Source organism: Lagopus leucura, unplaced genomic scaffold (genome assembly GCF_019238085.1).
Source record: "Lagopus leucura isolate 7727_CA_CO unplaced genomic scaffold, USGS_WTPT01 Super-Scaffold_100039, whole genome shotgun sequence".
In the NCBI taxonomy this organism is placed as follows: Eukaryota; Metazoa; Chordata; class Aves; order Galliformes; family Phasianidae; genus Lagopus; species Lagopus leucura.
In genome coordinates, this window is record NW_024962288.1 from 2,554,090 (window position 1) to 2,570,058 (window position 15,969).

The window sequence follows — 15,969 nt, forward strand, 5'->3', positions numbered from 1 at the left end:
TGTAAATCAAATGCTCTTAATTAGTGAACTAAAATACTGAATTTATGCTTCTCAGTTATACTGAACTTGTAACACAGGAGCAGGGCAGGAGACAGGGGAGGACAGAGCTGATTAATTGTCCTTGTTTAGTATTCCTGTTCTTGTATACTTATATATGAGTCCTAGAATATTAAAAAAGAATTGCTGCCAAGTGACAGAGGGAAATTTAATCCTTATTTCACATGAAAATAAAGAAGTAAATCTCAGCAGTTAATCCTCCTGGAGAGAAAAGAAGTATTTATCTGTCAACAATCTCCAGCATGAGATGAACAACTTTACCCATTAGACTCCAGCAGGCACAAGAAGTATAACAACTCACTCCATGTAATTGTCAGTTTATCTCTGCCCCAACACAAGCTCTGCTCAAGTAGAAAGCACTAATCATCACCAATTAGATGACAGTTCTTTGATGTTAAACATCTAAACAAGGCTTCCAGCAGTCAAAACAAAGCTTTTTTTTTTTTTTTTTTAAACTCAAGTCAAGCAAGGTTTAACTTCTTTCTCACATGCAAATTTACCCACTCTGTCCTTAATTTTTCTTTTCTTGGTACTGAACAGCTTAGTCTAGGTACCTTGTCCACAAAAAGGAATGATAACAGGTGAAAGCAGACTTCAGAGTGTAACAAGCTATGTCTGGACATAAGCAAAAGCTGCAAATGGACAAAGATAAATACGTGAGGTATGTAAAAAGACTCCCAAAGATTGAGAAGCTGAGGTAGAAAGGAGAATTGGAACTAACATATCTTGCTCTGATCGATGATCAAAAGGGAAGGCAGAGAAAATGCTCTGGGCTCACAGTGTGAAAGATGACAGGCACTATTAGGAGATAGAAAAAGTTTTGCTCTGTAGGAGCTCACAACAGTCTCACAATGTGAACATTCTTTGCATTAAGCTGCAAAACACAGGCAGCCTTCTGGATGGCAGAGATTACGTTAAATTAAAACTTTACCTTCCTGACACTGCGAGAAACTCTCTCAAATACTTTCATCTGATCAGGAGAAGGCAGCCCAGCATACATGGGGAGAACACGGAGGTGCTTTTTCATTCCAGTGCGAGAAAGGGCCCGAGCCTGTTCTATAAGCATAGAAACTACAGTCTCCACTTCCTCCTAGAAGCACAGCAAGATGAAAGAGCATGAGAGTGCTTTCACTTACAAATAGCCTACAGATATCACCTCTATGAGACCTGCACCAAAATAATCCTAACACAATTTTAATTTTTCAAAATCTAGAACCATCTGACCAGGTCCCACAATTTTGCAATATTCTTATATTAATTACTACTTATATTAATGTTGCTATTTATATTAATTACAACAGTTGTTGTTCAAGAGAGTGTCCCACCACAAATATATGAGAAAAATCATGAAAGATGTGCTGAACAAAATTCAGTAATAAAGAAAAAGACCCATTTTCCTCTGCATCTCTCAATTTGTGAGATCAAAATGAGGGGCTGATCTGTTCTGACTGTGCTGTAGGCCTCGGTCTAGAATGACACAGTAACAGCATTAACACCTATTGCTCAACTTTGTGTTTCATCTCAGAGATCAGCTGTGGCTCTCAAAACACAACAACAAAAAAAGAATAAGGTTTAGATATATTCTCTTCAATTCTCTCTTTCGAAGTCAAATCAATTATAAGCACGAAGAATTTCTTTTAGAAACATGCAGGATGATAGTGAGGCCATTCAAGGTAGTCTGTTCTGCTCTGTGGAATTGTAAGCTCTAATTTACTCTTCCAGGCTGCAAAAGTAAGCTAACTGGTACATAGCAGAAAAATATACTTGTTGGTTTTTTGTTTTTTTTTTTTAATCTAATCATATAGCAATTTGTTTCTCCTGTCAAAGACTTCAGATTTTAAGACTATTATATGTAAAACTCCATTTGCACTAATTATTAACATGACTCACTGTCAAACTGACAACTTTGTAGGTGTGACTATCACTAAAAAGCACACTATTCATGTATTAACAAGGCCAAGCCACACAGTATTAAATGAGAAAAGCCATCCTTATCAGCTGTGATAAATTCAGCTCTGATAAATTCAGACCATTGCATCAGTACATTTTCTGGAAGTCCTTGGGACCAGTCTAGTTCTGCTCTCATTGACAGAAAGGTTCACCATCTTAATGACAGGGAAGAAAGGAAAGCAGGAATCTGAAAAGGCTTCACAAAGTCAACAGTACAACACTGTCGAGCAAAAAAGTACTGTTGTCTATACCTGGCCAGTCAAAAATGCCAGTATATCACCATCATTCTCCATCTGGTGAATTTTCATTGCAGTTTCCACAGTTGATTTTATATAATCAGGAACAGGACTGTGGAGAGAGAACACAGAGTACTGTTACTTAGGGTAGTATGGTTAGGTTGTGGTTGGACTCGATGATCTTTAAGGTCTTTTCCAATCTGAGCAATTCTATGATTCTATGATTTTGTATCTATTTGCTTTTTAAAAGATAATAAAAATTTAAAAAACAGCAACTCATTTTTTTCTTCAACACTGCTTTGAGTTTAAAAAGTCATTCTGCACATGTTCTGCTGCTATAAGCAAAATCCCACCACTTCAAGAGCTTTTTAAACATCATTTTCTCAAGCAAATATTCTAAAGTGCATACTTCAAATATAACTCATATGACCACGTGTCTGCTCTAAGAAGAAAAATGTAATTTTGAGGTTTTACACATGCTACTATTTTATTTTTTCCATATGATTCATGTACCCATCATTAGAAACATTTCTCAGCACATGCAAGAGTAGCATCTCCCAATGGGAAGTGACACAAGTAGAACATGATTTTCATTTGTACAAATGTGAGTTCACATGCACACATTTGAAAGTTCTTCTGAGAACTCTGTTCTAATGTTTTCCATTTATGAAACTGCCTTTAAAATCCTCAGCTCCCTCACAGAAAAGCAGAGTAGAAATTGGAAGGAACTTTCAAAGATCATCCAGACCAACTGCAAAAGAACAAATCACTTGCAGAATGGAGACCACTAAAAACTAAAGCTGAGGAGGCTTTTGACAGGCTCTATGCATTCATTTCAAAATAAACTCGGGTGAAAAAAAGTTCCTTTAATTTGTCTATAGCTTACGATGTTTCATCACCTTTGTACTTAAATGCATTCCTGCTGCTCACAGAAGTGGAAAATTCATTCAATTTTGTATCTATACTTATGCCCTTAGTTTCTTGGTACCAAAACTATGAAAGCATTTTGAAAGAATGGCTATGTTTGCCAAATTGAACGTTACACCTTATTATAACTGATCTGGTACGTTATGACACCACAAGTTAGACATTCTTAATCACCGCCGAAAAGATCAAACAGAAACACACCTCTGTATGTAAAAGATGTCAACTGGAAACGTCCTCCCCTCCACAGTAAGGATCACACTGGTATCTTTGCTGGGGTCACCGGTATCATTTTGGTTGAAGAAATCCTTGAATTTCTCCATTAAAATAAAGACAAATACTTTCAGTTTGAAACTTCATAGAATTGAGGGGGAAAACTAACGACATCAAGAAGTCAAATTATTATTACTTGAATATAGCTTCCATAAATTTGAGTCTTTTGATAAAGTTCTACTTTAAAAAACTTAAAAGTTGGATTTTGCTGCCCCAGATTCAGGCAATGAGCACCTCCAGGGATGGGGCACCCACAGCTCTGCGCCACCTGTGCCAGTCTCACCACCCTCTTAGTAAAGGATTTCCTCCTCACATCTTCCCTAAATCTCCCCTCTTTTCATTTAAAACTGGTCCCCTTGTTCCATCATTATCTGCCCATGTGAAAAGTTAGCCTCCCTCCTCATTATAAGCACACTTTAACTACTAGAAGGCTGGAATGACATTTCCCCAGAGACTTCTCCAGTCTGAACAAGCCCAGCTCCCTCAGCCAGTCTTTGTAGGAGAGGTGTTCCTCTCTTCTTCAGCACTCAAACAGGAGCAGCACAGAGGACAAGCTCCATGTGAACACAAGTGGAGCTGCCACTTAGGGTCACTTCATTTTAAACCAAATTTGGGAGATATACCTCTGCATCCAAGGTGGCTGAAGCCACAATCAGTCGAAGATCTCCACGCTTCTTTTGAATCTAGGATCCAAAAGACAAAGAACATCTAGAGTAAAGACTGTCTTCAGAGCTATAAGGCTAGACCCAAGTTTCAGAACAGCCAGATTACCAGTGACTTCTCTATAAAAATAGTTTGTGATCAAGACAGCTGATGAACTGCAGCACCTGTATTGCCCTGTGACCATATCAACCTGAGAAATGCGTGTGGAGCTTTTTATATTTAAGGCTAAGAAAGAATTGAGGGTATTTGAAAGGAAATCATAGTTTGCTCTCAATTTCTGGTGGAAGTCAGATCACTGATGGCTTTAAAGTTAGCAACTCCCTGCAAGGTCACTTCTCATACTCATCTACAGCAGAACAAAGACTGTCTTTTTCCTTATGTAATACAAAGATAAAATTCAGCCTCGGGGGGGAAACAGAGGGTCCCAAGTGTCAGATGTGTAAAGTAAACAGCTGATACATACAGTGAGCTGTGGGATAAATGAGGAACTAGAAATCTCCCTCTCTCAAATGAGTTTACTAACAAAACATCAGGAGCAGAAGTTTAGCAAAGATGACGACAGTGGAAAATCTTGCAGACCACATCAAAAAAATAACCTTTTTTAGTAATCCAATGGCAATATCTGTATAAAGAGTCCTTTCATGGGCTTCATCCAGCATGAGAACACTGCAAATAAAGCAGAAAGATAAGATATATAAATGGATTGAATGATGCTAGAATTGGTATCTTCCTATATTAAATATCAGTGTTTAAATTTGTTACTGAATTATTGCTTACATTCATTTAGAAAACCACTGAGATTAAAAAAAAACAAAAAACAAAAAACAAAAAAACAACAACAAAAAACCAAAAACACAGAAGCAAACAAGAGAGAAGAGGTAGACAACAACCAACAAGCATGCAGTACAAGCAGAGCTTTCTTTATTCAGGTTGTTTTGGAAAGGGATGGAATAACCAAGGTTTATTATTTGCATACTGCAAATGTTTTCTAAATACCAGAATAAAGCCTGCTCATTGTTGATTGTTTAAATTAATTAAAAAAAAAGTTTAAAACTAGCAGATGAAACAGTTCAGACTCCACAAGGCCCATTTATGTTATACTCCAAAAATCACAGCACCAAATCCTGCTGGGTTTGGCACTGCAGCTATCAATTTTCTAACAAGTTTCAAACATACGAAGGTCGGAATTCTGAATAATTTTCACATTTTTTAACTTTAACTTCTACTAATCATACCTCAGCCTAAAAAAAACCCCAGTTGTTTACCAAGATGCACTTCAGCAAACGTTCAGCCCATGTTTCCTTACCTGTATCTTGTTAACAGAGGATCAGCCATCATCTCCCTTACCAGCATACCATCGGTTAGGAACTAAAAGTGAATGCAAAGAAAAATGGTAAAAAGTCAAACAAACAAAAAAACCAAACAGCAAAGCCTAGGAGGTAATCCTAATTACATGTGTCATTTATTTACTTGAATCATTTTCTAAGCTTTTGCCTAAATTTTTACTCACTTTTCATTTTCTAATGATCTTTGAAGTTGTTCTATTTCCAGCTATGGAAGCTAAATACAATTCTGAGTGCTATCCTGGAGATAAGCAGAGAAACTGGTACTTTTCATATTGGTTTTTGAGAATTAGTTGTTCTTCACTGAAAATCACAGACTGGCAGCACTGGGATGTGGTAATAGAAGCTTCTTCACACTTGTCTTAACATGACTGAATTTCTGTACAAGTAACATTCTCTGTATCAGTATAGCTTAGATTCTCTCAAGGTACTACTTAAGATCTCTCTCACATCTCACCAGAACACAAGACTTAACATTACAACAAATTCAATGTTTTAACTTAGTAATTTTTTTTATTTCTAGCCAGTAGAAACCCACCAGCTTTAATTAGCCCTCAGAGTTTGACCTGGGACTATAAATTTAGACTTCAATCAGCAAGAACTGATTTTCAAGGTAAAAATCCCAAAGTTTCCAACCTCAAACAACGAATCAGACTCCAAAACATCTCTATTTCTTTCAGTTCTAAAGTGCTATTAGTCTCAAAAAAAAAAAAGTCAATTGTTTCATTCATCATCATTCCAATTCCAACATAACTAAAGCAAACTCTTATCTGTCCACAATACATTAATATCATTCATAGGGCTAAAGAAGAGCTGCAAAGCTTGCTATTAAATCCACATCAAATTACTCTCAGCCTGCCCATCTTCTGTTTTCTCTGCACTTCAATCAAAATCTGTTTTTGGGGTGGTGAGGATACTTCAGCTTTGATTCACTGCAGGCTTTCACAATGACTTTGAGTCAGATGGGGTCACATCAGCGCTGTACCAACAGCTGGCAGCAACTAACTTGAAAATCTGCTTTAATTTTACAACAGTGGCTGTCAGAATAGCACAGTAAAACATCCTAGTTCTAGATAGCCACAACCACCTCAATACACTCCTAGGGTATCCATCTGGAAAACCAAAAAGCTATCTACTCTCCATACCGGGCATCACAACTTTCCCACTGATTTTGCATAAGTGCTGTAAGAGTTTCAGCTAACCTTCCCAGAATGACCACACACTATTTCACCTTAATTCTTGTAGCCTGTGGATCCGTGCAGTCATCAAAACGAATGCAATATCCAACTTCATGACCCAACACTGCACCCCTTTCATCAGCAACTCGGCCTGCAACCTGGCAACAGAGATTCATGTCAACAAAAAGCAGCTAATAGCAAAATTCCTCATTGCACCATTGTTTTGTCCGTAGAAAGTCAGCATCAAAACAGAAACAAAGCTACTGCTTCTGAAGTATGACTTGATCTTAAATACAAAATTCTGTTTCATGTTGTAGTGCGTGCTGAACATGCAAGTGGTAAATAAACCTTGAAGATGCTTCAGCATAACTTAATCTGCTTCACACTTCTTGAGACAGGTTTTGAAGTAATTTTCTGTGAAAAGTTCTGTCAGACCTACAAAGGTTGTCCTTCAACCAGTCACAAAGCTGGGGAAAGACCACACGTCAGCAACTGAGAAAGTACAGTTTCAGAACACAGCTGGCATGCAATAAAGAGGAGTACATACACATAGCATGCAGAACAAGTTATTTGTTAAGCTGGTATGCCCCTGAATTTACTCAGACTTTGACTTTTTTTCTTGTTATCTAATGATGCTAGTCTCCTTCTCATAACACAGAAATTTCAATGCAGAAAACAGAAAACTGGCAAATAATTAAAAGCAGAACAATTTTTGGAAGACAAATGCCCTGGACCAGTTTTAAGCCAATGGCTGAAATCCTGATTCACTAGTCTACAGAATATTAGGTACTGGCAGGCTATGGTTTCAGCAAACTACAACACAATTAAAAAGCTACAGTCAGAATAAAACCCCAGGACACACACATTAGTTCTATTAGAATTCCAGCAGTAAGCTTTTTCAGTCATTCAAATGACAGCCGAAACCATACGGACATTTATCACTTTCAGGCAAACGTTCAGAGTAACTGTCAGCCTGGGTAATGCAAGCAGAACTTCAGGTATTTCTTAACTAAGCAACCTTGGGCAACTACTGCTCTTCACTTGGGACAACCTCCACATTATACCTGAGAAAGTAGGTAAGACATTAATTAAAATTATGAAGTCTATTTCAGCTCAAGACAAAGCAATAAATCATCGTCTCTCACCTCCCAGCAATAGTTATGTGATGCAGGCAGTTTCATTCTCAAAGAAAAATCCTCCTGTGACCATACACTAAGACCTAGCTGAGTAATCCTATTTTAGACTTAAAAGCAGTATGTTAAGACATCAAGGGAAAAGAGAAACACATTTGTTGTGAGAGAGAAATCATTGCAGCATAAGCAGCATCTCCTGTAGAACTGCTCAATGTCAACTGAATGTTCTTTGAAGGGGAGAAGGAAGGACACTGCAGGCAAACTGCCCAAAGCACATGCTGCAGATCACTGCTACAGGCTGTTTCTTTAATGAGAGTGGATGTAGTAAAAGAACACTGGGTGAGGTGAACCTTTAAAGTGGACAATTGCTCAATCTACAACACTTTTACCAGAAGCGTGCACTGACACACTGCAGGTACAGTTCAATATCATTAATTTAAAAAACAAACCGAAACAGGCAAAATGAGGATTACAAAAAGGCACCTCGATTTACTGTAAGAAGAGGAACTGGCAGCAGAAAAGCTTCAGCCCACCTCTTCAGTGCTTGGTGGCAATTATGAAAACAAACAGCACTGGCTGCTTTCTGTGCATATTATTAACACAGAGTGCAAGTTGTTGTCCTCAGCATCCCTCCTCCCTCTTCTAGTACACCTAACTTACAATATGTGCTCCTAGACATATCAATTAAATGCAAAGATGATAAAATTGGTTTCTTCTTTTCCCCCACCCTCTTACCAGGGGAAACTGAAAAAAAAAAAAAAAAAAAAAAAAAAGTTCAAGAAAATTAGGCATGAATTGCTAGAAAGAAAAGAAGTATACAACCTACTCCACTGGCCACGTTACTGCACACAGATTTGTACCACTACTTTACTCTGGGAAACAAGTTAGAGACCATACAACCATAATACTAGCCCAGAGTCAATCGCAGCTCAACCTTGCACAACCTTGCACAGTCCTAAGTCCCTGTATAGTTTCTGCTGATGCAACCCAATTTTATTTCTAAGCTTCTTCATCTGCTATTCTGGCCTTGAAATTGTTGGCAAAACCGATTAATCATGCTGCATTCAGCATGCAGTATCAGAAATTCTGGAGGGAAGGTAAGCATTCATTCAGGAGTTGAGTTGCCATTCCTGTTATTCAGCAAAAACCACTAATAAATGGGGAGTTATAATGATAATTAAGTGGGAAAATCTGGACATGGAGAAACTCACTGAAACAGCAGCAACCCGACGAGGCTGTGTCACCCCAACCACTCTTCCTTCAGCTGTCCAGCCAGCTTCTGCTAGGTACTGCAAACAAATATTTAGGGAAAGAAGGCATTATGATTAAGAGGTGCTAGCTCTCCACACTGCTTGGTTCAGACACAAGCTTATGCATGATCTCCAGAAAACCAGTTACTTTTTGTGCATTATTTGTCTCACCATTAAAGACAATTTAGGTTTCTGTAATTGTTTTTAATTAAGAAAAATATAGTATGATAACTACTTCTAAGAACATCAACTGTCAGAAGGTATGCTAAAAGCAGTTGTTTGAGTATTCAATTATCAAGTTATTAGTATCAAGTATTAATTTGAATTGCTTCATTTTTTATTTTCTTTCCTTCATTTTATAACCACTTTGAAGACAAGCAGCACAAGTCAAGTGCTCACACTGAAACAGGTGGCATTCATCATTAGCTTGCAGTCATTTAAGTTAAAATCAAGAATTGTTTATAAAAAACTTGCAGGAAATCCACACTTCCTTTCCTTCTCAAAATTATGTTTTCAACAAAATTTTAAACTTAATTCTGATAAAGTTATAAAAGCCTTCACTTTAGCAGAGTAACTATTCTTTGTATCAGCATAAATGTAGGGTGTGTTCCTTTCCAGGAGTGAAAGAAGGCTTTCTGTCTCAGATACGCCAGTTCCTGCTATCAAACATGAAGCTTTACTTTTCTCTCCTTTTGGTCATGCACAAACACACAACACTGGCAAATTCCATTCTTACAGCATAGCTCTGGGATGCTGGTTTAATATTTCATGCAAAATCCTCTGAGGGAATACCAGATTTTACCAATCTGAACACACTCTTACCTGTGGAATTTGCGTTGACTTCCCACATCCTGTTTCTCCAACAATCACCAGAGTTTGATAGCTCTCCACTAGATAAAGTATGTGATTTCTTAGCTGAAAGACATAACATTTAGGTACCAAAACCAGATTTGAACAAAAAAAGAAAGCTAACATTAGTGTTTACCTAAGCAAAGTCATTTTACAGAGAATGTACTGTCAAAAGTTAAGAGAATCTTTCAAATCTACAAAGATTATGCATACAAAATACAGTAACTAAATTAAACCTACAAAGCCCATAAAACTGTTGGCAACAGCTGTCAATGAGAACGATCAATTTCAGCAAATAAAGAGAATGAGATCACATAACTGTGCTATGTTGTAAAGGGTTTCCATACTGCTTTCTCAAATACAGACAAAACCACAAAAGCCAGGCACCATCTAACTGATTTAATATCCCCAGAAAGAACTCTTGTACCTTAAAAACGGGCAGCTTTTGTCTTTGTTGTTCAATAGACAGAGAAGCATAAGGATTATAGATGACTGTTACACCACTGCTCTCTGCAGGGCTCTGCCTCTCCTCCGAGACGCTGACGCCAGGACCTTCTGTGCCTACATGACAGTAGTTAACTTTTACAACACAACCAAAGTCAAGATGCTCCTCACAAGGAGGAATTGTATGCATCCTAGCATATATCAAGAGACCAATTTTTCTAGAAAATTAATCAAAAATATTCCATATCTGTAAACAAGCAAAAATTGTGTCAAATCAAATGTCTTTCTCCTGCTATTAAAAACCTAACATGAATACATACTAATATGAATTTTTAAAGGAAGATAAAGGAGAAAAAAAGCACATGGGAAAAATAAACAGCAAGTCTTAGGACTGTTATTCTTCCATGCAGCAGTTCCGATATAGCTTCAATATCAATCTCAGAAATAAGGCCACGAGTTTCAAGCCAGCCAGCCATGTAACAGGACTCCTTTGGACTAACATGAACCACAAAACTGCAGCCTTGCCTACTGATGAGATACACCACTGCAGCTCTACATTTACCTCAGTATCTGAAATTTGATTTGTTTCTGCTGCTGTGTTAAAATAAAACTAGGGACAACTAAAAATTCCAAATAATGCAGACAAACCAAAAGCAAAAACTCATCTCAACAAAGGAACGTACTGTCTTTAGCTGCAAATTCAACTGGAAAAATCTGAGAGCAAAGGGGTTTCTCCTGTTTTGTAGGACTTGCTCATTTGGGGTTTTTCCCATTGTTTCTGCTGTTTAAATCAATTCACCCCAAGTCAAAACTGCTAAGTAAGTTTCGCAGCATACCGAATCAGTTTTAACAGCAATTAGCACTGACTCTGATTACTATCCACTTCCAGAATGGGTAAGGTAAGAAACAGGAAGATCCAGGAGCCCACTGCCACTCAGAACATAGAATTATTTGAGGTGAAAGGGACCTAAAAGGTCATTTATGCCAATTCTCCTGCAATGAGCAAGGACACCACAGCTCCATCAAGTGCTCACAGCCCCATCCAGCCTGACCTTGAATGTCTCCAGGGATGGGGCATCCACCACTTCTCTACACATCCTACATCAGTGCTTCATCACCCTTAGCATAAATAACTTCTTCCTTATATGCAACCTAAATCTTCCCTCCTGTAGTTTGAAAGGTTGCCTTTGCCCTATCGCAACAGATGCTGCTGAAGTCTGTCCCCATCTAACAGCCCACAGAAACACCCCTCAGCCCCCTCTCGTCATGCCTGACCTGCTCCAGCCGCCCTCGTGTTCCACTCCCCGATCTCATTCACGGCCCTTTCCGATCGCGCTGCTTTAAGCCCACGTCTGCGTGATGCCGGGAGCCCCCCCAAGCTCCCGACGCAACCTCAGGAGCGCTGCAGGGCGGCTCTCTTCCCCCAGTTCTCTCTCAGCGTAGCCCCCGCCACTCCCCAGCTACAAGGGCATACGGTGTCCGCTGGCCGCAGAGTGCCCCCGGCACCGAGCAGCGCTCACAGAAGCCTCTCCTCCCGCACCGCCGCCGGCTGAGGGGCAGAGCGCTCCTCCGGCAGCGCAGCCCGTGCGGTTCCCCGCCACCACCGGGGCCAGAAGCGCTTTAGCTCACGGAAAAAAGGATAAAAAAGGGAAAGAAGGAAGGCGCAAGCCTCCCTTGCCACACAGACGCGCCGCCCTCACCCGGCTTCCAAAACTTCACCGGTCCCACGGGCGCCGCCATCTTGGGGTGAGAAGGTAATCGGAAGCGGAAGTGTAGAGCCCACGTGATTCGGCGCCCGTTGCCATGGCGCCGGCCCGCCCCGGCGCGCGTTGCTGTGGGCTCGTGAAGTGAACGGGGCGGGGCCTGGGGTTTAACTGCGGGCAGGCTCTCACCCCGAAATGTCTGTCGTTAATTAGCAAAGCTAATTGCTTCCTCACCCACCGTGACGGGTGCCACCGCGCTAGCAGTGTTGTGGTGGCTACAGCAGCATACGTCGTAATGCTATAACTCCACAGGCACTCGCTGAGTGTCTGCATAACCACCCGATAAGAACGTTATTCAGTCATAATTAGACACGCTACAAAAATTTATTTCAATGTCCTTGTTAAACGACACCCATCCTATCAAAAATAAGCTCTACTCTTATCGCAGCACCATCACTGTATCAGGCGCTGCTGAGAAGAAAATCCTGCTGCTGGGATACGGAAATGGAGTCCTGTTAACATCAGGAGATGAACAACGAAGTTAAAAACCTGTAATTGTGATAACAGACACACGGGGGATCATCACTGTGAGAGTACGGTCACACAAACAGCATTTTGCATAGGGTACAAAACTGCCTTCTTAAAGGGTATTAATGGAAAATGTCCAAAATAAGAATAAAAATACATATTTAAATTTGCTTTCATCAGGATAAAAGTTAACGCTATTAAACTATATAAACTATTGAACATTTACAAATCAGGAATCAAAACTATTACACTAGCATGTTTGTAAGCAGAGAAGAAAAAGGACACGTTGGCACGATGCACTGGCAGGAAATACCACTTCTGTAAGATCCACATGTCCACTTTGATATTCTCCCACTGGCGGATAGCACAGATCCACATGAACTTCCCCAGCTAAGTATACAGATTCCCCTTGGAGGCCCAGAATCCACAAGCACACATATTGCTAAGATTTCTGCTGCAGCAGAGTCTTAAGAACATCTACAAGAAATGGCTCTATTTCTCACTACCATGAGGCTGCCTGTCAGGTGGAAGCTTTTTAAATTAGAAGCATCTTCGCAGATTTCAGATCTACTCAGCTTTTCCTATAAGATCAGGCAGCGGTAGCAACCATAAAATATATAATGCAGAAAAAAAAAGTCTTTTTTGGCTTTGCTACTAATATTAGTAGGTTGTTAGCCATATAGCCCCTTGACTGCAGGCATTCAGACTGTGTTTATTGTGATGGTCACAATCCAAGTGATAAGAATTACCACTTTTTTAGTGATTATTTGAAAAGATTATTTGAAATTAAGTCATGGCAGAAATGTTAATCTGATACATTAAATCGTTCTGCCTAGCTGCTCAGCTTCATGTAAACAGTACCAGAAACCAGGTACTGACCTAGTTTCTAGCTTACAGCTACTCCCATCCAGTTCTGCATCATAGAACTGTTTGTGGAACACAAGACTAAGCTTTGACTGACTTCAGAGCCATGCAGCAGTCCTGCTATCCATCTTTAGAATCTTAAGGAATGTATTTTTTAAGGAATCTACATATAGAAAATGAGATTTGAGCTACTGAACTAAGACGTCACCAACCCGTTACGTTAAAATAATCAGAAATAGGTTGAAAAATGAGAAACTGACAGAACACCAGAAATCAGTAATGGCTTCTCAGGTATTAAAGAGTTTTGTTTTGTTTTTCAAGAGCACTTCTGCACGTAAGACAATACCATAATTGTGTCTGCTGAATGACACGGCAGAGGTGTTCAACTGAACTCACAATTCCAGTATTTCTTTCTCTCAGCTTGAGGTTGCCTTCCCAGCTGCTTGCACAGACACACTGTAAGGCAGTACAGGACATGGACCACAGGACATGGCTTCTGAGGTTTTGCATCTTGCTCTGAGTGAACGTGCAATTCATCTCTCTATGATCCAGTGTGGCCTCATAACTAGAGAGCCATTCCTCTTAGTCAGTGGTGGAGAAACATGCATTGCATTACTTGACACATAGACTGCTTCCCTTGAGGCATGCATCCAGTTTCGCTTCCTTTTTAGATTTCCTACAAATGCTCTAAGATATAAAAACTCCATTCTCAGAAAGTTTTCCCTGGTTAAGTCTCTAGAAGCCACTGTAATCCTGACCAGCTCATCAAACACCTTATTCTTCTCGCTGCTGGAGAACTCTTTAAGGTCGACAGGCTTTGAATGTGCATAAAGAGTCCGAAATTCCTGGTCAAAGTGTGCAACTGCAGGACCCGACAGGATCAAAATGTTACTGCTGTTCAGCTTCCCATCCATCCATGTAAAACTAGCAAAAGAAGGAGAAAGTTCCAAGTTAATTCAAAGTAATAACAGATATCCAAGCACTAACTGAAAATTCTCATGGTAGTGTGCCTTATTTTGAGGCCAAACATTACAAGCAATGTGCTAGTAAGGAAAATGGTTTTAAAATGTTACTGTTTCCTGTTTAAAAAAAATCATATAAAAACTCGACACTTACCTATAGGAACCTGTTGTCACTCTAATGCCATCAATTAGCATGAACTTTTCACGGACTTTTCCAACAATTTTGGCACCTGACCTTGTGTAGTATGTGTTCCCAGTGATATTTCGAACTCTCATTAACTGTTAAAAAGATACAGAAGGCAATAAATGAATTTCAAAGTTATATGATTGTAATACATTTAAAGAAGCAACACATGACAGTAAAGATCACTGATGAACTAGCAAAGGTTACTGTACAGTGGCACAGGATTCACCATCTAGAAACAGTTTTGAATTGGCTTAGCCCACAGAGACAAAACTCACAAAGGGGCAGAGCTATACACTGATGGTGCAGAGTGCAGCTGTTAAAACTGCTGTCTAATCTCAGAGGGACTCGAACTCCAGAGAATCTTGGGAACGTGCCTCCCATCAGCCTTCGCAGTCTCAGCAAGCCCGAGCAGTTCCACATGCCCTTCTACATACTGGACATTCCCCCTTCATTTTCTTGAGCAGTACTTTTGTCTCTAGAAGCATTACAAGGCTTACCTTCTCCTGCTCCAGATCAACTCCTAGATCCCTGCACATTTTCAGAAAGTGGGAAAATGAAGACTGATCCAGAAGGATATATGCTTTGACTTGCCGCTGGCTACAAGCTTCCAAGAGGTCCGTGAAGATATCAGTATCTGTGAAGGAATCCATGACCAGGGCAATCATCTGCAACAAGGTTCAGAAGAAATCGTTAGGTTGTTTCCACAGTATCCCAAGGGAGATGGGAGGAATTTGACTTTCAATTTAAATATTTCCCCACCCCCCACAGCCCTTTTTTTCCCTCCTGGTCACTGCACATGGTACAGTCCTCTGCAATACATCCTTCTGTTGTTCAGAGAACGAACGAACATTTAAAAGACGTGTAAGAAAGTGAAGAGAAGGGAACAATAACTGTGAATGGACTAAAGATCTGAGATGAGAATCGCATATTGATACAGATGATTACAGCCCACAGCTCACCAACACACATCACTTGTTGTTATCATCACTTTTTCACATCCCTGTGTTGTTAATTTCCCCTGAACTTATGGACAGAACCCACTGTTGTTTGTCCCTATTTTAGTGCTGCTTGTTTTATTTATAGCAGATAACAGCGCTTAGGATTTTCTATCATCCCCATGTGGGATTTTCTTTCACTATTTCAGTGGAGCACTACGAAGCTCACTGCCTGGACACGGACGGCTGGGTGCACTGGTCGCAAGCAACGCACCTGCAAGCCTATCGCCGAGAGCACCGCTTATCGACAGCACGAAGCAGCGCTCTTAATCACACAGCCTCGCCTTCAGGACACGGCGACACAAATCTGAGCGCTTCTGCCTTCCCCCCGCCCCTGCAACACTCGGGAGGCTGCGGCGGGCACAGAGGACGTGCCGACCCACGGGGCACCCACCTGCCGCGCGGAGCGGATCTGCCGCCGCACCGCCTC

General features: G+C 40.2%; 2 protein-coding genes across 6 annotated transcripts in view; both read right to left on the reverse strand.

Annotated features, from left to right (window-relative positions):
- DHX35 (DEAH-box helicase 35) overlaps window positions 1-12,052 on the reverse strand; it is a 28,133-nt gene extending 16,081 nt beyond the window's left edge. For 3 of the 5 annotated variants that reach the window (XM_042883714.1, XM_042883712.1, XM_042883716.1), the window contains exons 1-11: window positions 12,001-12,052; window positions 10,284-10,417; window positions 9,830-9,922; window positions 8,969-9,046; window positions 6,678-6,782; window positions 5,410-5,471; window positions 4,700-4,769; window positions 4,064-4,123; window positions 3,372-3,487; window positions 2,259-2,355; window positions 989-1,147 (exon numbers count right to left, since the gene is read on the reverse strand). In XM_042883714.1, coding sequence (XP_042739648.1) covers window positions 989-1,147; window positions 2,259-2,355; window positions 3,372-3,487; window positions 4,064-4,123; window positions 4,700-4,769; window positions 5,410-5,471; window positions 6,678-6,782; window positions 8,969-9,046; window positions 9,830-9,922; window positions 10,284-10,417; window positions 12,001-12,040 — 1,014 coding nt within the window. In that variant the 5' untranslated portion in view covers window positions 12,041-12,052. The remainder of the gene's footprint in view (window positions 1-988; window positions 1,148-2,258; window positions 2,356-3,371; window positions 3,488-4,063; window positions 4,124-4,699; window positions 4,770-5,409; window positions 5,472-6,677; window positions 6,783-8,968; window positions 9,047-9,829; window positions 9,923-10,283; window positions 10,418-12,000) is intronic. The other 2 variants (XM_042883715.1, XM_042883713.1) reach the window with 1 other exon arrangement.
- A 316-nt stretch (window positions 12,053-12,368) lies between these two features.
- On the reverse strand, window positions 12,369-15,963 carry FAM83D (family with sequence similarity 83 member D). The gene is made up of 4 exons (XM_042883651.1): window positions 15,934-15,963; window positions 15,042-15,209; window positions 14,512-14,636; window positions 12,369-14,319 (listed from the first exon to the last, which is right to left on the reverse strand). Exons 2-4 carry the CDS (start codon window positions 15,207-15,209, stop codon window positions 13,929-13,931), a joined length of 684 nt encoding a protein of 227 aa, XP_042739585.1. The 5' UTR covers window positions 15,934-15,963; the 3' UTR covers window positions 12,369-13,928.
- Window positions 15,964-15,969: the final 6 nt, after the last annotated feature.